Source organism: Falco peregrinus, chromosome 3, assembly GCF_023634155.1.
Source record: "Falco peregrinus isolate bFalPer1 chromosome 3, bFalPer1.pri, whole genome shotgun sequence".
NCBI classification, from domain to species: domain Eukaryota; kingdom Metazoa; phylum Chordata; class Aves; order Falconiformes; family Falconidae; genus Falco; species Falco peregrinus.
Genome location: NC_073723.1, coordinates 94,943,376 through 94,968,737, shown reverse-complemented (window position 1 = coordinate 94,968,737; position 25,362 = coordinate 94,943,376). Strand labels below are relative to the sequence as shown.

General features: G+C 44.7%; 1 protein-coding gene across 3 annotated transcripts in view; it reads right to left on the bottom strand.

The window, feature by feature from the left end:
- DSP (desmoplakin) overlaps positions 1–15,615 on the bottom strand; it is a 40,089-nt gene extending 24,474 nt beyond the window's left edge. The window contains exons 1-5 of one of the 3 annotated variants that reach the window (XM_005239062.3): positions 15,037–15,615; positions 5,581–5,683; positions 3,757–3,905; positions 3,230–3,404; positions 374–502 (exon numbers count right to left, since the gene is read on the bottom strand). In XM_005239062.3, the coding sequence (XP_005239119.2) occupies positions 374–502; positions 3,230–3,404; positions 3,757–3,905; positions 5,581–5,683; positions 15,037–15,230 (750 nt within the window). In that variant the 5' untranslated portion in view covers positions 15,231–15,615. The remainder of the gene's footprint in view (positions 1–373; positions 503–3,229; positions 3,405–3,756; positions 3,906–5,580; positions 5,684–15,036) is intronic. The other 2 variants (XM_055798792.1, XM_055798791.1) reach the window with 2 other exon arrangements.
- Between the last annotated feature and the right edge of the window lie 9,747 nt (positions 15,616–25,362).

Sequence of the window (25,362 nt, the reverse complement as noted above, 5' to 3'; positions counted from 1 at the left end):
TACTCAAGGCTGTATCTAAGCACCCACATGATTCTTTCACTTTCTTGTTTTAACGTATCTAGACAGAAAGTGAGAATAATCACTTAACCATTCTTCTCACAAAAAATGTTGCAATGTTTATTTGCCAGCCTTGGTACACAACAACAGAACTTTAAATAGCTACTAGATTTTCACTTTAAAATTCTGGGGAAAGAACTGGAACAAAAAACAATCATGAAATGATAAATATTAGGGTTGAAAGTGGTTACTAGCATGACACCAGTACTTTCTGAACAGAAGCTGAGCTATTCAGCATTCCTTTTTATAAAGGAACACTGGCAAGCCAATGATGCAAGTCTAGACTAAGCAATGTGTAAGGGAAGACAGTAATTACCAGATCTGTTTTGACTTTGTCCAGATGCCAGCGATAGTCTCCAATGGCATTGTGAGTTCTCCTATGGTCACCAATTTGTTGCTCAATGGATGCTGCATCAAACCCCCATTTCACCAGCTCCATTTCAGCCTAGGAGAAACAGACAGCGTTTGTACCTTCATTTCTGACATTGTTACCTAACTCAGAGCATAAAGGAACTGAACTGCAGGAAGCATGACGATGCAGTAGAGTAAAACTGAACAAACGAAACTTCAGAATAGGGGGTTACAATTTTTTAAAATTGTCATCACTTAAAGTGTGTGACAGGCTCCCAAAGTAGAAGAAACGAAGTGGGGAAAATATTTAAGTTGCTTAAAATTAGACTAGATGACACAAAATACACTCATTAGTGTTATTTTCAACTGTGTTCTTTGGACCAAACTGTTCTTTTATGTTCTACAGTCTAGTTACATTCTTATCAGTCTGAAAACAAATTACGACTTTATCAAACAATGCTATTCATGCAATTCATGTGAAAGTACCCAGAGTCAAGTTCTGTAGCCCAGTACACTACACTTCCATTTAAATCACACTCAGGTAAACTCCAACAACTTCGGTTAAACACAGTCAAATTAAATGAAAAAACAAAAGATAAACTGAAATGATTATGGAACGTGTTGTTTCTCTTGCATTTTGGCAACATTTATTGTAGGCTGCAGAGTGAAAATCTCTAGGAACAGCCTTTGAAAAACAGTAATACACCTGGATAATTACTAAATCAAAAACTGACTACAATTGTTTCATTATTTTCAAATATTAAAAGTCACTGAATTCACAATTCAGCTCCTCAAACACCAAAACATCTCTTATGCTGTAAAGACACACTCCATCTCTGCCTGAATGCCTGTCTGCCCATGTGTACAGTAAGGAAACAGGTATCTTAATCGTGGGTTGGGACCAAATTTGGTAATTACCAGCCTGGAGCCAAACCTCTGTGAGTCAGCAGATGACAATAAAGCCTAAACCACACTCAAGCATAAGGGTTCAAAGGCAATGTTGAAAATGATCCAAGAAACAAAACCATTTTGCATTCAGCCATCTAAAAGTTACAGGACTTTGACCCTTCTCCTTATATTTAAGGAGTCTAAAGGAGTCTGAAGCAACAGCGGCAGTCCTGGCTGCCTGCCAGCACAGGAACAAAGGCTGTCTGGATTTCACTGCACTTTCCCTAATTCTGCACTGGAAATTTGGCCAATCTTCCTACCACCTGATTCTCCTGTCAGCAAACCACCGAGACAGAAAACAGAAAAACACCAGCAGAAAACTACAGCTGCTCAGACCTTTTCCCCCACATCTTAACCATGTTACTAGAGGGAACATTATCCTAGTCCCAGTGTGAGTGGGTGATGGGACACAGCGAGGCACAATGGAAAGAAGAGGCATGGTGGAAAGTTCAAAATAAATTTTCAAAAAAAAAACCCCTCAAAAGCCCAACAGAGAGCCACATGTTTACTGGCTCCACCTTAGCTTTGCCTTAGGGACTGAAAAAGGGAGGGAGAGAGAGCCTTTTACCTTCACAGGAGCTTTTGTGTGGGAATGCAGCTATAAAGCACTTGCTTATGCTCCCTGTGCTTGGCAAGGGGTGTCATGTGGTGTCTTTGGGAGGTGCAGCATGTTCACTGCCTTTCATCACTGGAAGCATGCCCAGTGCCTGTCCAACATCACTCCTCAAACCGTGGCAGGTCTGACAGTTAGCCTACTCTCCCACAGTACGTGTAGAGCAATCATATCTGCTGTTGCTGTCCGGGCACGATGCTTATACACACTACCGCTCAAGGAGTGCATCTCCACTTCCCCTTCTTCCTCTAAAACATGCCACGCTATGGGAGGGTATTGAAAGACTAGACTGTGACTAGCACTCACATAAAAGTATGGGAACTGTACAGAGCTCTCACCCCTGCTCATCTGGTTTGCGTAGCAGCCACCTGGCAAACACCACACGCAGATAACAATGACAGGATCACTAAGCAACAACCCGATAAAAAAAAAAAGATAAAAATAATGCAATTTCAATTTACAAGGAGTCTGCAAAGTATAATTTCAGCCACCTTGTTCCATGCTCCCTATCTGTCTCTCAAAGGCCTTTCCAACCACAAACACACAACTTTCACTTCAGCAGCACAAAAACAGACTACGGGCTCTCAACATGTGTTTTCTACTCCAGGTTACACCATCAACAGCTGTGCATAGGCAAATTTATTCTGGGTATGCAACAGATAGCAACTTCAGCTTTTTGTTCAGCATTTCGACAGTGACTTCTGAAAGCCTAGTCCTGTGGCAATCAGCTCTACCTTCTGGCTCCCACAGCGAGAAGGATAGATTAGAGGGGGAGAACAACTGTAAAATACTGGACAATGGTTAAATCTGTGAAGCTGGTCCTATCTGTGTAAAGGGTTAAAACAAATATGAATCATAAAGGAAATCTGTGGAAGGAAGGAAGGAAATATCGAGCATAATAATCCCTAATGCAAACATGCCAATGCCTTTTGTTATGTTAACAGCTGTGTCTCCCTTAACTTTCAAATCTAACTTCCACACCTTTTCCTCCGCAAAGGACAACCCTAAATCCATGTTCATATTTCAGTGGAAAATCACTATATATATTAATAAGTATATTACTCATATTGAGTAAATACAGTATATACAATACGGGGGAGGGGAAAGAAAAAAAATAAAAAAAGAGGAACTTGGAATAATATAGAAGCATTCATGTGTACTTTTAATTTTCTACTGGCACCCAAAACATTACTACATGTGAGGTGACATTCATAAACATCAGCAGGTCAGCGTCGACTCGGGGGTTTTGCACAGATTTACCTTCTGATGCCTCATCCAGTTCAAACATTCACTTGTGACACGTTTCGTGTACTCATCCCAGCCTGAGCCACTCTGAGAGGAGTAGCAACCACCGCCTTTGGAGCTGGCCCTCCTGGCACGGGGAACACTGATGGCTTTGTACAGGGCACGCATTTGCTCTTGAAGCTGAAGCAGTCTGAAAGGAAAGGAACCACTTAGTGTCTATGAGGAAAACACCCAGAAAACATGAAAACAATACAATTCATCTTTCCAACTGGACCACCAAGTATTCAACAAAGCAAAGTGTTGAAAGCACAGGCTGTGGAAAAAAATACACTGACTAAAATTTCATGGGGACAACCAAGGTGTGAAATTCTGTGAGAAAAATATTACTGCAAGGCCCCTCCCCACGTTAGCATGCCCCAAACAGATTTAGTTCCACGTTATTAATTTCTGTCACATCCTACAATACCAGGAAAGATGGACACTTGGGATACCACAGACTTCTATCAGTCATATTCCTTCTCCAAACCCTTTGCTGGCAATACCTTTTCTGATACATATCACAGGGCTGGCCCATCTGCCTCATCTCTCTGATCAGCCCATCCAGGACATCCATTTGGTCATTTGCCTGTGCAAAACACTCTTCCAGATCTCTGTTCCCTCTAATCTGGACGCCATCCCCATATTTCAATTCCTAAAACAAACAAACAAAGAGATGGGAGATTAAATTAGATATTCATCACCTAAGCTTCAGCTTGGTTGTTTTAAGAGATGTTATGAGAACTGATTATTTTTAAGAAGCGTGGCAGGTTTCAACTGCTAAGTCTCCGATTGCCGGTTTTAACTGGCAGGCGGCCAACTGAGGACCCACAGTCATTGGAAAGCCCTTATTACAAATTAAATACAAAAGAAAATTATTAAAACATAATAGCAACCAAACCTTTCCATAAAGAACAGCACATCCTGACTGATGTTTACTTCAGCAGAGCCAAGGCTTCATACAGTGTGCTAAGTTTTTAAGACTTTACGGTTTTGTGTTCAGAGGGCAAGAAGCAAGCACTGTCCTAGCAGGAGTCGGTGGACATTGCTCCAGAATTTTCAGAAGTTCCCCTGAGGTTCTAAGATACTCCTCCCCTGCAAAAACACACACTGCAACCTGCCTGCCTGGGACCAGCTCCATGCCCCATCACATTTGCATCCCACCTTATCACCCAAAGTCTAGGCAAATTCTCCATGAACCCTCTCAGTGCAGTGGACCAGCATGGTCATGGTGCTTCAAGCAGGAAGACATGGCTCTTTGATCTCATCCCACACTGACACAGCCATGCTGAACAAAACATAACCCAGCTGTGATTTGATTTTGTAAATAAAATATCAATGGACCTCATTACTTTGTCCTTCAGAACAAAAAGAGGAAAAAAAAAAGCAAGCAGTGCATGTTGTGGCACCAAGCTGGAACTAAATATCACTTTCTTTTAACTTCACTGGAATAATATTAATCCTTAACAAGAGGCAGTGTTTACTCTGGCATTGATTTTTATATAAACACGCTCACACGTGCTGTATCTCTGAAAAGGAAATGAACTGCTAACCACAGAGTTCATTCCTAAAAGAATTGTCTGTCCACAGAGGGTCCAAAAGTGTGCATTAAATCACATCTACTGCCAGAACTGTGAACGAGTTTTGCATCTCAGTGGCCTCAACAGCAGGATGCACTAACCACCCTGCACTTCCTCTGACTTCAGCAGAAACAGGGGACATTCTTCACCAGGACTGAATCTAGCATCAGTGAGTAACCCAACCCCAGACACTATGGGATTATATCAATGTAGCATACAGCAAAGATTATCTCTGTGCAGCTGGGATTAAACAGCCAAGAAGTTCTTAATCTAGTTTCATACACTTCTTTAGGAATCATCTGGAAAAATAAAATAAAGGTAATGAAGGTCTTTCTTATGGTGGTTCGGGTTCATTATGGCCCAGAAAATGATGACGATAATCCTCAGCACACACTAAGAGTATAAATGATTGTAACTTTATTAACGGCCAGGGGTCTTGATCTGAAACTGAAAAATAAGATACAGTAAAATCTGTTTGAAGGATGGGCTTTTTTTTTTTTTTTTTAATCCAGAGGTCCCTCTTTTCTTAATCAGATGCATTTAAATCAGTTTTACTGAACACTGAGTGCAGATGGAATAGGAAGACCTAGGAAGGAGGTATGCCATTCCACTCCCAGCTGCCTCAAACAAACAGCTGGAAGGGGAGAAAGGAGATGAAAAAGCAGAGTCTGTGAGTCCAGATAACAACGCAGCATTCATTCCCTGTAATATGCATAATCACTTCTGATAAGAAGAACAAGAATCACTCACGGGTTGTACTATGAGCTCAGCTCGCATCAGGCAATCCGAACAGTTTTGCAAAAGCTCCTGGATGGTGTTCTGGCGTCTGGACACTGTACAGGTCCCATTCTGACTGTTGTGGGAGAGAAGAAGATGATGAAGTATGGAGTAATCACACATTTTGAAGAGACATGAGAAATACAAATCTGGAACAGCTAAGAGAAGTTACATGGAATGATCCACCTCATTTAGCTTCACAGAGACGCACGTGCTTTATCTGGCCCTCCTGCACAACTGCACCGTGAAGTTTTAATGCTGATTCCACCATGGCAGAGCCACTTGCTAATTCTGTAACAGCAGGTGCGGACTGACTTTGTCACAGGATAGAGCAGAAGGTGGAAACTGGCATGCCATAAAGGAAAATGTTTTTCTTCCAGCACAGGTATTTGTAGCTTTGATCGACAACTGGCAGTATTACAGTGAGAATGAATTATTCACAATCTTTGTTAAAGTCGATACATTAGAGCATAGCCTTTGCCTGATGTTATTGTACGTGTTATCACACCAGTCATCAAATGTCAGAACATAAAAGGGAAGTAGGATCCTCTGCTACACAAGCGCACGAGCTCACAAGACCGTACAAGCATACGAAGGGCCCTTTTATCAGCAGAAATGCATGAAGCTAGTGCTGTGTCTTGAGAAGGAACTGCGAAGTTGCCCAAGCTATTACAAAACCAGATGTAGGGCCTGGAGTTAGAGGACATGCTTTCTTACAAATAAGATGGTAGTTTGGGGGTTTCAAGTAAAACTCCAGAACCTAAAACACTAGTGGGGGGAAAAACCCAGGACAGATTAACAGGGTTGTTATTGTTGTCCTGCACATAGTCTACTGTATCCATACTGCCAGAAGGTTGCTTTTCCAGCATTTGGGATTCAGCCACCAAAGCGAGCCACTGCTAGCTGAACATGGGTGAGGTGCTTCAAGTGAGGTGCCATTCCTTGCTGATGGAATCAGAGCTCTCAAGCAAGCCCAGGCAGCTCCCAAACCCAAGCACTTGCCAGTGAAACTAAAATAAACCACTACTACGAGACGGTAAGAAACTAAGATGCTTCCAAGCCTTGTCTAGTTTTCTAATTCCTGTGCTCACAGTAGATAATCTTTTCCATTACAAATCTCTGAAGGTTCAAACCTTCCACACGACACTAACATCAAAAAGACTAACGGTGCAAACCTGTCCAGCTCAGAGCCAGCAACTCATAGAATGGTTTGGGTCAGAAGGGACCTTACAGATCATCTAGTAAAGTCATCTGGATTCAACAGAAGTCTTTCCACTGACTTCAACAGAATGTGACCATACTTCACAAAAGGAATTGTGACAATGTCAAAAACTCGGCAGAGCTGTCTTTGGGAAATCGCTGCAGTGGTGAGAAACGTTCAGTGGTGTATTTTTAAGAGCTCTTCTGCAGCGTGCACAGTTGGTGCTCCAGCAGCCTGCCATTCTCCTATCAGCTCTTCTGGAACCAGTGGAAAAAGTTTGAGTAACTTTTCACCAACTTCCCCCAATACCACGGAACAGACTGTCAAAGACACAGAGACAGGGCTAGAGAATCACTGGGTGACTTAAAACAAGCTGTACACATGCAACTCCTGGCTTTTTGGCTGCACAAACACTGCACCCTACTGTGCTATGCACCCCTGTAGAACTTGGAAACAGCTTAAAGAAAACAATTGTGAAAAATAGCATATGAGTCTGATTTTGTGCCAGGCTTCCCATCAGCTTCCTTTTCTAAATCATTCCTTCTCCTTAGGCATCACTGTTGTGTTTGGCTCTAGAAGTATCTGACTGCATTTAAAATTTACATTTAATTATACCCACAATTATTCTCATGAATGAAACATAAAAAAGAAGAGAGAGGAACCTTCCAAGCAATTTTCTCCTTTTAGAACATCAGAAGAGGATTTTTTTCTTCAATCGCTTTCTCAATCATCTCCTGACAGCTATAAATGCCGGATAGCCATTAAAGGCAGAAGAACTATAGATGGTGGCCTGACTTCTGCTGTAATAAATCAGTGTATCTCCACCGACTCCAGTGTAACTTCACTCACCTCAAAGGCATTACTTTACTTGACAGGAAGAGGAGGTCTAAACAGCAGCTGCCATAGTTAATGCACTAAGAAATTATGAACAAAAGCTATTTTAAAATAAATCATACTAAAACAATTAAAAAGATAGAAAAAGCAGAATTGCAAGTATTTTGTGCTCATCCCAATGATGTTTGAATACCATATCCAGAATTATTTTCCAAATAATTAGAGTTGGAAAACTGAAGATGGTTTAATATAGTTGCACAAAACCGTTTCAAAAGCAGGAGCAGTTGCCTTGAAGTGAGAGGTTTACGTGCACCCTATTCAGACCTCCAAATAAAGATCCACAACTTACTTGTTTACAGTTCACAGGGACCTTCACAGCAAGAAAGCAGCAAGTGTTTACGGTTCTCCAATCGAGTGGATAAAGACTTCAGAAAAATCATGGCAAAAGTTGAAGCAATACGAACCGAAATCAGAAAACAGCACAGTATTTCATCAGTGCTGCTTTTAACACCTTGGATATCAGTTCTGTTGTTAACAGAAAAAAAATTGTTAACTTTTTGCTCGTCAAAATACTGAGATCAATACTAGGACAACAGGTGAAAAGGTAGTGGCCTGTTAAAGTCAGTTGATGACACTGGCCAAGCTAATGGCTTTCAAATCAGTCAGCTGACCAAACAGAGCTACACAGGGTTATGGGGCATACCCAAAGAGTGCCGGTGCCAGTACAGAAGCCGATGTTGATAGCATAGCTCCACCAAGTCGACAGGACTCAAAAGACTTCAAATCCAAAGAGGATTTAGCTGTAGAAATGTACTCAAGAAGGGCCTAAGTCCATCTCTGAACTTAAAAAATAAAAATACTTAGCAAGACTATACCTCAACATACATCAGTTGATACATCAGATGGCAGCAACACAACATCACATGGACATATCTTCAATGCTTTTCACCCATGTGACAGGAGAGTATTTCATAAGCAGTTTTCAAAGGCCCTCAGTAGAATATTCCTCCTATTGAAGTCAACAGGCCTTTAATGGGAATGAGTAGATCAAAGCAGAAACCCCAATGCAGAGTAAGCAGACGTCCAACCTTGAGGCAGAAGGAAACAGCCAGCAAAAGGAAAACTATCTCCAACACAAAAAATACTGGACCAAAGAAACTGAGGCAAACCCTAACCCTGAACATGCTAGATGGCACCGCAACGTGGAGACAAGAAGAAGCTGGATTTTTAAAGTACAACCGTGTAACCTAGATCCTATATAAAAATGTCCCTTAGAAAGACATAGGACCCCAACAATCCTCAGAGGACACAGATTAAGTGGACTACTATAGCTGATATTTTGTCCATGTCTCTCTCGCTTCATCTGATTTTGTTTACATGAAACTGAGTTTCAAGTAATGTTTGGTCATTGTAACAACTACTACTGCTACACCGTATCAATGTGATTTGATTTGATTGAACTCTGGCAGCATCTAAAGCTCAAACCTGTGAATAGGAATCCTGCTGCACCAAGCACTGTAGGCAAACCACCCAGTGAACATCTAGACAGGTTTTTCACTTCTTTTACTGCACCTGTGTAAATACAGCGTACATTTTCAACCATTCCAGCAGGAAGAGAAAGAACTGCAGCCTGGTCTCCTAGCAGTACTTATAACACAAGAGTACAGGGACTCCTACTAATAAAAAAAGACATTTGCAATAATTATTTACTGTACTGCTTTGGTTTTGTAAACCCTGGAGAACAGCGCTGAGTGAAACAGCCTGGACTGCCTCAGACCTTAACCACCTATATGTCCCTTCAACTCAAAATTTTAGACTGTGACACTTAACTCTGAAGGCAACTCATTAATTTCAAAAAGATACTATTAAGCTGAGTGCTTTATTAAAATGACTTAGTTTTAATAGTCATTAACTATTAAAGGAACAAAGGAAAACAAAGGGGGGTAGTGTCTGTGTTTTTAAGTTATGAGAATACTTCAAAACACAGAAGACTCACTTCTATTTGGGATCTTAAAATGTAGCCCTGTACCTCTCTATTGGAAGAGGAGCCCTAGGAAAGGCACAGCATCTTCATGCTGCCGTCAGTCTGTACAGGAGCCGGCCTGCTTGCTGCATGCCACGGCGGAATACATTGCTCCCTTGCTATACTGCACTCTTGCTCTCCCAGAGAAATGAAAGGACAGCCCAGCCCCTGTTGGCACTGGGATCTGGGCAGGATGGTAGTTCAGACAACACCTCCCCACTGAAATATAGCCCACCCGAACTAGCTGCTGCCTTACTGGTGAATCCTCAATTTCTGAATTAGGATTGTACTTAACTGTTAAGCAGCACCGGTGATCCTCATGAGACCCCCAGCTCTACAGAAACAAGAAATAACTATTCCTGCTTTTTGTAAACGGGACTGAGAAATGTGCTGAAGGCCACATGATGAGTTATGACAGTTGAGACACACGGCAAACGCAGCAGTGCCCATGTCCCTGGAACACAGCAGGGCTGACTACTGCTGCCACTGACTTCTTCAAGCAATCGAAAGATTTCCTAAGTGATATGTTTTGAATAAATGATACATTCTCCGTAAACACTTAGCTTGCACCCTTACAGGGCCAACCAAGTTGTCATTACTGCAGAACCAGAGAGGCAAGGAAGAAAGCCAGCCACCTTCTGCTTTCTCATTTGCCTCCTGCTGCTGAAGACCTGCACACACCCCAGCCTAAGCGCCTGCAATGAGGCTGCTTTGGTTTCTGCCTTTGTCAGTACACATCAGGAGGCTGCTGTGTTATCCGGGGGGCGATTATCCTCTAGAGAAAAGGGGCCAAGGAGACGTACAGAAGCACATCCAGCAGCTTCTGCAGAGCCTTCCAGCAGCTTCACAGCTCCTTAAAGCTTTGGAAGCACAAAGGGGACACTCTTGTTCCAAAGATCTGTTTTAAACCAAATTAAAATACTCCTTGTTAGATTTTCTGATTCCTCCACAAAATATTTACCTGTTAAAAATTCAAAGCATTTTTTTTTCATTCAAAAAGGAAGCTTTAAAAAAATGTCTTTTTGCAGATCCAAAGTACTAGAGTGACTCCATAACTCAACAATGAGAGCAACACAATAGTACTTCTTTTCCTCCACGAACATACACACACACCCCCAACTTGTTTGAACAAGCAACAGATTCATCAAGGGATTACCTGGTATGCCCAGGGTAGGCAAGTCAGAAGAAAAACCTGACCTGGAATTTCCATTCCCAGCACAAAGACTGCGCATACCACAGGGTTAAACCACCACCCAGCTGCTATTGCCTGCCAGCTGGCTGTGTGTGCCCCTGACAATGCACAGGCATATGCTGGCAAAAGGTGGTGAATCACACCATCCATAAAGAATATAACCAGAAATTAAAACAGTATAAACAGACTTTTTTGCCCCCCTCAAAGAACACGAATGCAAGTGTCAGAAATTGTAAAGTTTCGTAACTGGGTTCTCCCCATACATCTCTGCTATTACTAATCGGGTTTTGCACAACACTGCCTTGCCAAACTAGTCCCATCTGCTGAGTATGCACAGACAAAGGCACAAAACCAGCAAACTTCACAAGATGCCTGCATCTTGCAGGATCAGGCTCTAAAACACATTAGAAATGTGCAAAAATTTAGTAGTCACTGGTGAAATCTTAAGACTCTTGAGGCTAAGTGCCTTCAGAGCAAGCACGGTTTCACAAGGGATCCCGCCGCCCCGATCTGCAGAAAATCCTTGCACTTTTTCCCACCGGTATTAGTCACCAGGAGGAAAAGCACCATTTCAAAAGGCTGTACCTGCCCAGTGCAGCTGGCTGCAGATACACTGTCTCCCACCTCCAGCTCTGGGAGAGGGAGGTGCCAAATGCAGGGTCCAGCCTGGACCGTGGAAATACACCTCTGCCGGAGGGCAGTCACTTGAAACACAGCAAAACCCCTTTGCCTGACAGAGCTTTTCACACCTGCAGAGGTACCTAGCTTGAAATCTCATGCATGTACCTACAAAACAGTGAGCTGGGAAAGGTACAACCTGGTTTTCTCCTCATGGCGTGGCAGCATCACCAGCTGTTGCTGAAACCCGTTTCTTGGCCAGCTAGAGCACAGCGCAGGCCATCGTGACAGGTACTCGGCAGCAACTCAGACACATTCCTCCCTCCCTGTCTGCCTGCGGTTTTGTTTGTCACCAGGGCAGTTTTTCCCCCCATGCAACACCGAGGCAGAGGAGCGCAAAGGGGATGTTACCTCGCCAGCACTACCACCACTTGGCTTAGCCAGGACCCTGCAGATCCCTGTGAGACTGACAGGACGGGCAAAACACAGCTTTGAATCTGTTTTCTCCAACTTCCATTTGTCAGTCGCTGAAAGTAATGTCAGGGCACGGGATGTGAATGTCTAACTCTGTTTTTAACTTAAAGCACAGAAGTTAATTAACTCTTCAGCAGAATTGTGTAAATTACCTTATTTTCATATCACACAATGACTGTAAATCCTAGGCTATTTTTTCTCCCAATCTCAGCAATGACAAAACTGCATAACTTTCCACTTCTCATTCTCTCACAGCTTATCAGATTTCATCTCTCCATAGCAAAGACATTGATAAATACTGGATTGATGAATTGGCAGTTTAGGAGAGTGACTCACCATCAAGCTGAGTATCTGTACTCAGGGCCAAGCTCATCTCAAGTTCCCAAGCCAGAAGAAACTGGGAATGTTGTAAAAGCACCTTGCTGAGCCCTAAGGGTAGGGAGCGTCTTCTATTGCTCTGTGAGTAATGTAATACTCAGCACAGACTTGTTTGGCAGAATACGCCCCAAAACTTACTAGACTAGACCCTAAGTTGAATCCTACTGCATTTAAAATTAAGGTACATTAATCTTCACCACTGGAAAAAGCAGCCTCGGTTTTGTGAGTTCAGTAGCTGCCACTAAACTTAGGCACTGAAGATGTCAGGTGGAATGCAATTATTAAAACCAATTCCATAAATGATGGCCCTGATCCTGCAAGAACAACATGCTCAGGATTTAGTGGATTTTCTGCACACAGCGCATGTGCAAGATCAGGCACAACTTCTGTTTTCATTAACTGGCAACAAAATCCTCATTTTGTATTTTGGGACACATTTTAATTCAAATCAGCACTGGTTAAAAATAAACCTTTGCAACTCAGTAAGGTGCAAACACGCATATTGTTTTGCAAAACCATATTTTAAGTATTTTGTATGGTCAGATCTTTTCATATAAAAAATTTATACATAAAAACATGCACATATACATACATAATTTAATTTTATTTATTTATAACCTCATTAACAGGCTTCTTTAATTCCATGCTGAAGCCTTGCAATAAAATGAACAGGAACCTTCATTGCAACCTCCTTGCCATGTATGCCTTCCCAAAAAGGAGATATGAATATTATGTTACAGAGTAAATGAAAGGATGTTGATACAAGGTCGTTAACGTCTTGTCTGTCCCTTCCACTCTTGCTACACCACCCCTGAATACTAAAGAAAAAAGAGCCTAACAAACTAAGGGCTGGTTTAAAATATGTAACAAAAGCTGAAGAATACAAAATTAAAAGAAGGTATTTCTCCTCTAGTGAAAGTCAGGAATAGTAGGGAAGTCACTCTAGTGAATGTAATGCAGCTGCACCAGAGTACAGTCTGGGAAAAGAGAACGGCCCGGAAGTAGCATATTCTGCCATTAATTCTTCATGCCTGTCTCTTAGAAACAGTAAAGGTATTTCCAGTGAAGCACCACCAGCAAAACAAATCCTCACAAATGCAAACCACAGAAACAGCATTCTGGAGTCCTAGTATGTACATTTTCCCAAGGTAAAGTATTGAATTGTTCTAATTATATAGTAATAAATAGGTATTCCCATACTACTGTAATAGTATGTAGACATGTTATAGCTGCAGTTCATCGTAACTAACTTACCTGTGCACACATCAAACCGAAAGTCAAATGAAGAACTAAAACTAAGAACTGGGTAAAGTAATAAACAAAAAAAGAGGCAAAATACAAGTTTTGCCTTTCATTCAGTGGTCCTCTAGCAACAGGTCTGACATACATAAACAGAGCTCCCTGTAACCTCTAGGGTAATCCTAATTCTCTACAGCCATTTATAGATCTGCTTCATATAATAAAGCCTGCCTCTTCTCATCTGCTGTTTATTTACTAGATATGCTTAATTTTCATCCTTCTGCAACCTAATCATGACGTACTGTCCATAAAATTAGGGCTTAAGTTCTAACACAAATTGCAGGACAGCATTCTGAATCAACTCCTAGGTCAGTAGCATCAATAATCAGACCAACAGGTTTAATAGAGCCATTCCGTGTGTTTAAAAAAAACCCACAATAAAACAAACAAAAAAAAACAACCAACCAAAAGGAATCACCAGCAGCATTGTATCTAGGTGCCTTACATACACCAGTGCTGTTTCCTTCAGCGGCTGTAACCGCTGCCTGCTTTTCAGTCCCATAAACTCCCAGCCAAGAGGATTAACGGAGAAGTCTTCATGACCACTGCACTTATTTTTCATACATTCAGAGCACCACTTTGCTCCAAAAAGTCTTTGCCAGAGTTGATCTGCGCAGATTGCGGGTACAGATGCATTCATGAAAGCAGGTATTCTCCAAACCAGGATTCACAGCCAGCACCCTGCCTACAGGACCACGACTGTGTCTCCAAACGAGGATTCACAGCCAGCACCCTGCCTACAGGACCACGACTGTGTCTCCAAACGAGGATTCACAGCCAGCACCCTGCCTACAGGACCACGACCGTGCTTGCAGCAACAGTACAAGCAGAAAATGAAGAGGCAGAGGGGAGGAAAGCAAACTGATGTTGCTTGTCACACATCTTTGCTCCCCAGCCACCAAATGTCAGGGATCACTACAGAAAAGACCATGCTCCCAGGCCTTCCACAAGCTAGCAACAAACTCAAAAACGAGTAAGAGAGCGGGTTTCACTAGTCATTTTATAGCCCTAGTTATGTGGCTGCTGGGGAGGCCCGTGAGAGCTGAGCCCGGGTGTGCGAGGCACGGCCTGTCCGGCGGCACCGAGCCCGGCGGGGACCTGTGGGCCCTGCACCAGCACCACGACCCGCGCAGCGCCGAGGGGGGATGCTGAGGTACTGTTCTGCTCTTCACCCTGTTACTCTCCTCACGGAGAGGCCCCCACCAACGGCTGTTTTAAAAGTTTTTGAAAATCAAAGTTCTTTGCTCGCCTTTAAAAGTCTTGTAGAAGTTAGTCTCCTCATGGAGGGGGGAAATAAGACTTGCAAGCTCGCACACCTCAGGAAGGGAGCGGCGAGGCGGCCCAGGGCAGCTCCCCGATGGCGGCCTGAGGGAGCGGGACCCCCGCGGCCCCGGCCCGGCCCGCACCTACCCGTATCCGTCGGAGGCGTAGTCCCCCCCGTAGGTCTTCTGGTAGTAGTAGGTCTTGTGGGTGTGGGTGCCGCCGCCGCCGCCGCCGCCCACCACATGGGAGCTCATCTCGTAGCGCAGGTCGGTGCCCGACTCGGCCCGCGCCATCCGGCCCAGCGTGTTGATCCGCGGGTGCGAGCCGCCGTTGATGCTCATGGCGGCGAGGGAGCGCGGGGGGCCGCCGCCCGGGGGGAGAGGGGACCGGGGGGGGAGCGACGGGGAGCCTGAGCCAGACCCGACGGGGCGAACCGCATGCACCCCCGGCAGGGCCCGCCGCGGGCCGGGGAAGGGCCGAGCGCCGGGGATCGGCGCGGCCGGCAGGTGAGGGAGGGGAGGGCAGGGGCGCCGCGGAGCGCTGCGCGGTGGCGGGCGGCGGAGGCTGCTGGCGGCGGCGAGAGCGAAGGTCCCGTCCCCTCCCCGCCGGCAGAGGAAAGGCGAAGCCACACCTTTCGGCGGCCGTTTTAAGCGGCGCTCCTGGGCGTGGAGCCGCCGCCACCGCCTCGCCTGCGCCCTCCGCGCCTCCCCGGCAGCCGCCTCAGGTTTCTCCCGGGCCGCGGCCCCCGCCCCGCCGCGCCCGGCCTGGCCAGGCCCGGCCCGGCCTGGCCTCCCCGCGGCGGCGGTGTCGCTCCCCGGTGGCCGCCCGCGCCCCGCAGGGTCTCCCCCAGCCTCGCACGGTGCTTCCACCTGCCCGGCTGCGTGCTCTGCGCTCGTACGCGGCCGGCGGCGCCCGGAGCCCGTTGGGAACGGCCTGCTGGCCCGGGTCGTACCGGGCCCTGGCGAGGCCCGAGGGGTGAGGGCGGCCGGGCAGGGGTGCCGCCACCCCCAGCACCCCCCTGCCGCTCCGGAAAGCAACGAGGCAGCGCCGGTTCAACTGGCACCGCTATGGCAAGGATGGGGCCAACCTGCTGGCAGCGGCCCTCTGCCTCCGTGTCAGGGCCGACCGGCTCCTCGGGAAAATGGTGTACATGTTCGCGTCGCCAGCTGTGAGACACATCTGGGTGTACATGTTTGTGTCACCAGCTGTGAGATACGTCGGGTCCCGCGTTCGGGAAGGCTGGGGATGCTCCAAGCCCAGCGTGTTTCTGAGACAGCCCTGAAACTTGTGCATCGGCACATGAAATGTTCGAACTGGGTCATGCACTGGCCACATTTGTGCATGAGAAATGGATGTGCAGGAACGGGTGTTTGAACAGCCTCTTTCCCTTCATTTTTCTTTATTCCCGCCTTCTGGTGCTCTGGAATTTAAGCTTTACTCTTAAAACGAGATCTTAGAAACAAAATAATTTTAATACATTTGTGTGTGCGCAAGGTGTCGGCAGCTTGCTGTTGGATGCCCAGCAGTGTGCTCGTTACCAGCCATTCACCACTGGGTCAGTCTCAGGGGTCAGTTGGGAACAATTTCTTAGCTACACTCAGTGTAGCCCTGCCTCAGCTGGGCTGGCTGCTTGTCCATGGTGTTAGAAAACAGAAGATGGCCACATTTTAATAAGCAGCAGTCACTTGCGAACAACCCTGCCAAGCTTTTTTGCAATAATGCTGAGGCTTTCAACCCAAAGTACAGTACAGGAGCCAGCCATATCAGTCATCTGATGCTCTGTGACAACAAATGTGCCGTAAGCTTTTTAAACTTGTGGGAGATCACCACCATCCCACACCATGCGTAAATTCTTGGGCCCATTTCTGTCTTCCCTGCACTGATCATTTCCCTGATATTTTAAATCCAACTGATAGGCCACAGGGCAGTAAATAACAGCTACACAAACTATCCAAAGGACCAGACTTTCTGAACCATTCAAGAGAAAACTGAATGAGAGCTATTGTCCTCAATGCCACTGAAACTGCTGCGGCTGTGTGGGAGCATCACGGTACAGGTTATGTGAGGACCTGCCCTGCTGTTGGAGGTGGTGGTGGGCACAGTGTAGCAGAGGCACAAGAGCTCCTCCAAGCAAACGTGGGATTGCTTGGTCCCAAAAGGCATCCTGATGGCACTGCCCAGAGCTGTGTGGAGTTCTACAAAGAAGCAGAATGCAAGTTGGCTATTATCTGTGAAGTCATACAGTACCTTCTATATTGTAATATATATTCTGTATTATATAATGTGAATCATTATGTATCAGTGCGCATATATATCTCTATACACACACACACATACATATATATATGTGGATTTGGGGTGCTTTTTTTAATACAGATTACATCTGCACAATTTGATGATTTGACATTACATTGCGAAGTCATTAGGGAGCAGAATACAAAAACAGCCAGGATGAGTAAGAAAAACAAATGCATAGGCTTAGTGCCATAAAGAAGGAAGTACAAAGATAGAAAACATGTAGAATAGAAGGGAAATGCAGAATGATGGAAACTTGAACTTTGTGCCATGATACTCCGGTCCAGACTTTTTGAAACATAGAGACCACTCCACTAGTACCACCAGTGCACCTAAAAGTCAGATTTTTTGAGTTCTGATGCATCAAGCCAGGCACTTGTACTTAGACATATGAACACAAAGCATTTTTTTCAGCAAGTCCCTTTGAGAGCTATCCATTTATATGTATGCATATTTAGAAATCCAAAAGTATTACACAGATTTGAGGTTCTTGCTGAGTTTTAGCACCACCTCCAATCAGCCCCACCTTTCAGCTTGGACTGGTGTGCCAGCTCAGTGAGACACTCCATTATCTGTGATGGGGACAGCATGTGTGTGATACACCCAGAGGCCTGGATGAGTCACTGTTACCTGGACATGTAGAAAAATGTACTTAAATAGTAAGTGGATTCTGCTGATCTTGCTTGCACAGTTAGCCACACTGAAATGAAGGGGAGAGGATAAGACTGAACTGATACTGAAAAGAGCACAGGTCTCCTATCTTCACTGTTTTCATACATAGGCAAATGAAAGAAGTAAATAAAAATATTTTTATTTCCTGAAACAGTTTTATTTGGGTGCTTATCCTATGTGGACTCTGTTACCTTCAAGTAAGACCAAGTCACATGGGTATTGCTTAAAATTCTATCTACTACAGGAAAATGTCAGTGTCACAACTGGACAATCTCATTTAAATGTTGCTCCACTACTTCTGGAAAGGCCCAGTCTTGATGTATCTAAGGCCACATCCTGAGTTCCTTGGCTTGCTTTGACTTCAAAGAGTTTTTGAGAGCAAATGTCTGGTAAACTCTGCAAGCTGCAGACTCTCATTTCCTCCCAAGGAAAACTCTGGGCGGGAGAGAATAAAATGTACTAATGTGGAGTTTCTTGCTCATCTCCCTTAGCAGAAGGTGGAGTTCTGCCTCTTAAGACATGGATCCATAAAAACTGTCTGGGTCTTAGGAGACTCTCTTTAAGCAAGTTAGTCTAAAGGAGATGTAATGTTCCCTCCAGGTGCCTTCAACCAAGCTAGATTCAAGTAGTGTACTGTAGCCCCATACCCTACCTCACCTCCTTTGGTATTGCAGACACCATGCGGATATTAGGAGAAAGCAGTTCCAAAGAGGCAAAGGGGCTACAGCTGAACACCACCTTAGTAAACAGAGGGCAGCTTCTTTGTATGTAATACGAGGGCTAGACATAATCTGTCTCTTTAGGTTTCATAAAAGGCTCCTTCCCAACCCCAAATGGTATACCCAGAAACTCTATTTTAGGCTTAGGCTCCTGGACAGTAGGTCTTTAATTATTCAGGACACTGCCTGAGCTGAACGTAGCAAGCTGCATTTCACTGAAATCCCCTCAATGTCTTGTTAATTAACAACTTTTAACAGTAGCTGCCAGCCCCTCCTATTTCACGTGCCATCTTCTGAGCTTATTTAATGACATCCTCTCTATAATGTCCTCCTTGTGTGGAGAAGAACCAAATAAATTTAAAATAGCTGAAACACACTGATAACCAGTGACATCTGACATTCAAAGTACAAATTCGAATACAACTTGGTAACTGATTTCCATTAGTGTAGCTTGGAAAAAAACAGGTCTGGCATTCCAAACAGAGATCAAATCATCCAGGTAAAACAGCATGTGACTCCTGCGTTCCGAACTCTTACAGTTTGGGGCAGTAAGGACAAGTTTGCATGTGCAAGCCACTAATCTGGCTACATCTCTTTGTAAGGTGATCACTATGCACCACCATTCCTGTGCAAGCGACAGCGTAGGCTGAGTGACAACATTCGCAAAGTCCATGTTTATTACAACATGAAGGTCAGTCCTGGGAATTTCCACTTCCTCATTTCACTCAGGCTGAAGTCTCCCCAGAAAATTCACAGTTAACATTCCTGAGTCCACAGCCTGAGCTCTTCCCTGCGTGGGAAGAGAGGCTCACCAGCTGGTGCCAGTAACAACACCTCTACAGCGACTGCAGAGATGGTCTGAAATGTCATTAGTAACAAACCAAGAGGGCTCAGACAACTTATTCCTGTCATAGGGAAGATATATCTTAAATTCACTCAACTGGTGCCTAATTATGGGCAGATTTACAGTGCCCTGCAGCACAATCCATTTTAAAATGTAGATATGCCCCAGTGAGTGTTTGGAGGAGTTGGGGAGGGAATGACTGACACAAGGTGCTTGGTGCGAGCCTGTGACTAGTCAAGCCTGCCAAGAGCTGTCATTCCCAGGTCTCTGAACACACACCATGCTCCTTTTAGACAGTCCCTGGAATACTAGGCTACCACTTTCTGGTAGGGTAAAAAAAAAAAAAAAAAGTCTTTGAATTCAGCAGGAGGGAATGCATCTTAGGCCTGCACAATTTCTTCTATACCATGCAAAAGTAGAGGGTGTGGTAAGGGATGTGTCAGCCTTGTCAAACCTGACTGACTACTCAGACAAAAAGTTTCAGGATGCCTCGCTGTTTTGCTTCAGGTCGAGGAGACCAACACATGACATCCTTTTATCGCCATGGTCCCACCATGACCGACAGAGTGTGCACACTATTTCTACACAGCTCATGATTTCGTGTTGCTGCAAGCAGAGCACCCCAACAGTGACAGTACAAGGTCAATTATTTAATGTTACATTATTTCTGTTCCTTTAAAAGCTCACTTCACAATTCTGTTTCATCAACACCTGGTGACGTTTGCCAGAGCTTGAGAAGTTACCATATAGAAAGACATTTAATAGTGCTGAGAGTGATACAAGGCTATTTCTGACTAGCTGTGCTTTAGTAGTGGGACAAAAATCTTTTCAGCCACAGCATGCATGCAAAGTGCATTCAATTGTGAGAATGAATTGATTTATTAAAACATAAACTTTTGGCAGGGTGCACCTCCCCCTCGTTATTCAGACAGATAATTGGTGTTAGAAACCACAGTGCAGCTCAGCCCCGTGCAATACAAGATAAGAAGTAGGACAGTGGAAGCTCTCAAGGCATTTTTACACTTGCTTCACACTGGGGCTGCTCTAATTTACACCCAGCTATCTGCAAGGCCAAGGGGATAAGGAGCGTGATGATTTTATTGACACCCATCCCTTTCTTCTGCTTGGGCCTTCATTCTTGGAAATGGGAGTGAAGGGTCAAATGGGAGCTGCTACAGTAGCTCTGTAGACACCCAGGGCTCCCCTCATTAGTGTGACTATTCCATTAGCAAGGCTGCACATCATTACAGATGCTTGTCAACTCAACATGTCAAAAAACTGGGTTATGGCATTGGCCCGGGGCACTGATAGCCTTATTAAAATGTTACCACCATAATTAAAAATACCTTGTAACTTGTAAGAGAGAATACAAGATCAGAGCAGTTATAAAGGTCCCAAGTATCATTACCAACTTGATGGAGAAGAGTAAAACTTTTAAATGACATTTTAATGTACATCTCCCCCATGCTGAACTTGTATGGTGTATAATGGCTGCAGCCTGTGGAGGACAATGGAGAATTGGATCTAATCTATACAAAAGAGTGCCAATTAACTCACTTTGCATTAGTTTTTGCAAGTAGACCTGTCGTTTCATGTTCAATTCGTGGGTCATACCACAACTATTTTGATAACAACCAGGGAAAATACAGATTCAGTTCTTTACTGTGCCAAAGCTCTGCTGCTCACAGCTGAGGAGCGGAGGTGTCATCCTTACAGGAATATTTTGTTTTCCAAACCCCCAAGGCTATGGAGGGCAATTCATCTCCTGGTAGAATTGGAAACCTTCTTACCAAGACACCCTCTCTACAAACTCCAGGTGCTATCGCAGCACTGTGTGCTCCAGCTGTGTTTGCTTGTACAGGCAGCCAGCAACTGGCCTTTCCAAACGTGCAAAATTTGACTTAAGAAAGTTTCCTAAAAGTCTTTTTTTATTCCAATCATTTAAGAGGGAATTTTGTTAGTATAAAGTTTGCAGTACAAGTGAGAGGAAAAACAGGCAGCCTCCTCTCTCAGACATACATCCCATAACTCTCTGAAGACAAATTCAGAAGTGAGAAGTTTCTCCTCCCTCCAGCTGAGTCATGTGGAACAGAAACGGGAGTGCTTTTATTACAGCTGTATTGTCCTCCATTACAAAAGAACAACCATCACTATAACTCATTTAGATCTTGAGTAGCTGGCATCAGTGGGACCAGAATACTACAAGGCAGCACCTGGGGATCTTGAAACATCTGTGATGACCGCAGCTTTCAAGGTGTGACAATGTAAATGTGGAATTGTCCTGTCTAGACCAAATTCCAGTGCTGCCTAAGTTTCACTTGGGCTTGCAGCAGAATATTCTCCTCCTCCTGAGTCCTCAATTATTGCTGTAGTGCTGCTGCTCAGCATTCAAGAGCTGGCGCACTTTGCTTTCTTCCTCCAAACACCTACACGAACCTCGTAGTTCAAATAGCAGAATCAATTGCATTTCATTTTCTGCCTTCTCATTCCCTTCCCTGCTCCATGTAATTATAGAAGTCTGATAAAGAGACCAGAGGATCAGAGCCCTAATATGATATGAGATGCTAAAGAGGCTGCTTTGCATTAATGTTTTCTTCCCAGCTCTCCATCTGATTTGGATGTGTCTGTGGGTATCTACAATATCTTCTCTATGTAAGTTCGTCTGAGTCAGACAGGTAGGAAATAAAATCACCACTTTATTTCCTCTTTTTCTGCTCAAATCCACTCTTCTGTTAGGATGATTTAGCTCCCTTTAGAACACAGTCAGCTATTTCCATAAAAATATTCATCTTTTGCATCATTAGCAGCATAAGAACCAGCAACGCTAACACCAATAAAAAAAAGACTTTGATGGGAAACAGGGAAGAAAAGGGATTGTTTCATGTTAACCTTGTGGGCACAGCTCTGAGCTCTTACACCGGCACGGAGGGATTGACAGCTCTCCTTATTTTTGCTTTCTGAGTGGATTCCTGGGAAATCACCTCCAAATTGCATCGTAGGAAACAAGATCAACTTACTATAAAAATGCTTCCTTGTGCAGATGTTTCAGTGAAATAAATGTGCTCAAGTAGTCCTTAAAACACCTGTGAACAAATACTAGAAGACCACTCTGTGCAACACTGTGTAATACACTGTATTCGTGATGTCCTTCAACATAAGCAGAAATTTCACTTGTCCATGCTAATGTAGTTTGAGTTTAAATTAAGAATAAGTCCAGTCCTGCCATTTGCCTGACAAGTACAGCCTCGCCTTGAGGACAGACTTCATCCACATCATTGAAAAAATGCCAATTTTGTCTGCGAGAAAGCAATAAAATAATAGTTATGAACCGGACTGCTGTTTACAGCACTGCTTTTTCTTGAGCGAGCTGTTGTAGCCAATGCACTCTGTTGGCACAGGCAAGAACAAGAGGAACCACAACCCAGCTCTTCTGGGAGAGGCAGGAGAACTCGGGGCTCACTCCACCTGCCCCTGAGCTGGGCAAAAGGTGTATGGGAAGTGGCATGAGACACTGCGCCCCAGGGGAGCTCCTGTCCAGCAGCACTGGGCAGGAGGAGGAAGGGACTCTCGTGTATGTCAAACATATTTCGCCATAAAGTTTTGCCTGCCTGATCTCATCAGGCCAGATTTTTTTCTGGACTTTTGTGTGTGAGCACTGACTAGCACTGGGAAATTCCTGATATCACAAGGACAACACCAGGGCTTCTAGGTACTGAGCAACTTAAGGGATAGCCTGCCTTCCCAGTTTTAGCAAGAGATCACAGGATGGTTCGGGTTGGAAAGGATGTCAGGAGGTCTGTAGTTCAGCCTCCTGCTCAAAACCCTTTAGCTATGAGATCAAAGTTGCTCGGGGCTTTGTCCAGCAAGGTCTCGGAAATCTCCAAGGACAGCACCTGCACACCCTCACTGCCTGTTCCACCACTTGTCCTCATGGGGAAAAGTTCATCTTCACACCTGGTTGGACCTTCTCCTGTTTCATTTTATGCCCACTGTCTGTTGTCCTCTCACTAGACACCACTGTGAGGAGCTGTCATTACCTACTGACAGGTTCCTTTTAGGTTCCACTGAAGATGTCTCACCCCTGGGCTGGACAAGGCATGGTCCCTCAGCTTCTCCTCGCAGGACTGGCCTCCAAACCCCAACCATCTTGGTGGCTTACAACAAGTTTAACAACCAGTGCTGAAATCTGGATGCAGTACTCTAGATGGATCTAGTGAGTCCTGCATGGAGGGGGATAATCACGTCCCTCCACCCAGTGCCCATGCTCCTGTTGATACAGCCCAGGCTGCATCAGGCCCTTGGCCCTCCTGGCTGCCAGAGCACATTGCTGGCTCACGGTTAGCCTGCTGCTCAGCACCACCCCTACGTCCTTTCTTGCGGAGCTCAGCAGCAGCCTGCACAGCTGCGAGGAACCACTTCACCCCACTTGCAGGACTTTGCATTTTTCCTTGTCAAATTTCATAAGGTCCCTGTTGACCCCTTTCTCCAGCTGCCCAGGTCCCTCTGAGTGGCAGCCCTGCCCTGGAGCGTGTCAATCGCCCTCCTCAGTTTGGTGTCAGCTGCAAACTTGATGAGGGTGCACGCTGTCTGCACTTCCACATCACTGACAAAGAAATTAAATTGCCAGAACAGATCCCTGAAGAACTCTGCTTGTAAAGTCCTCCAGGTAGAATACGAACCCTTTAAGCTCAACAAACAAGCCGGTTTTTCACTATCTACTAATGTGTCTGCCCAGACCAGAATGTTCTAGGGTGCAAAGATGCAGTAGGAGATCATGTCTAAACTCAAGGTAGATAACCATTGCTCTTCCCTTACCACACAAAGCAGTCAGGTTGGTCAGGCAAGGGAAATTCCCACTCAGTATTAGGGAAAATAAGTTTACCATGAGGATAAACACTGGAGCAGGTGCCCAGAGGGGCTGTGGAGTCTCCACCCTGGAGATACGCAAAACCCAGCTGGGCAAGGCCCTGAGCAACCTCCTCTACTTGGACCTGCTTTAGACAGGGGTGGGCCAACAGACCTCTAGAGGTCCCGCAAAGCCTACATGATCTGATGATCTAACCTTGGTAGCCAACCTTGTTGGCTATTCCAAATCACCTTCTTCTCATTCATGCAGCATAGCTTTCACACTCACCAATGTCCCTCGGACAGGTTTGACAGCAGCATGGACACACCATATCTGCCCTGGAATGTCTTTATTCCAAAAGGCATAAATCACCTTCTTCATTATTCAACAGCATACAGACGAGTTCTAGCAGACTCAGTAGAGACCCTGATACTTCTGTCTTCTGGGCAGATCAAGACAATACTAGGGGATTTTTTTTTTCATTATTATTATTATTTAATTCTTGTTGCTGGATGATAGCTTTTAAGAGAAGGTGGAGCTGTACTGTTTTTATAATGGAATAATAAGGGATGTAGATGCGACCAAGTGTTAGTGATATCCACATTTAAGCATGTTGTAATAGTAGAGCTGGTCATCATTTTCCCAGTGACAATACTGATGAAACACTTTCCAAAAACTTGCCCTGTATTTTGGCATCTCTGAGAGATGCCAAATGAGCCAGCCTAATGAGATGTGACAACATAATAGCCATGCTAACATTGGAAATGCAACAAGCAGAAAACAATGCAAAATTCCTATGAATAAATGGAAAACAAGCTGTTTTATGGTTTAAGATTAATTTTCATTGCTTACAACAATATGTTGTGAAACTATCAAGCATCATCATTGGGACACATGTACACTACCAATGCGGTTCACTCCCTGTTTCACTCCGGGGCCCCTGATTGTCCACACCACTTACATGCTGGTTTGCCCCCAGGCTCCTACATTGAGAAAATCAATTCGCTCCCTCCCAGAGGGCACAACATTCCCAAGTCCCAGCTCCAGGGACACAAGACACTTCACTGCTTGGTCGGTCAGACTTTTCTTCCCGAGGT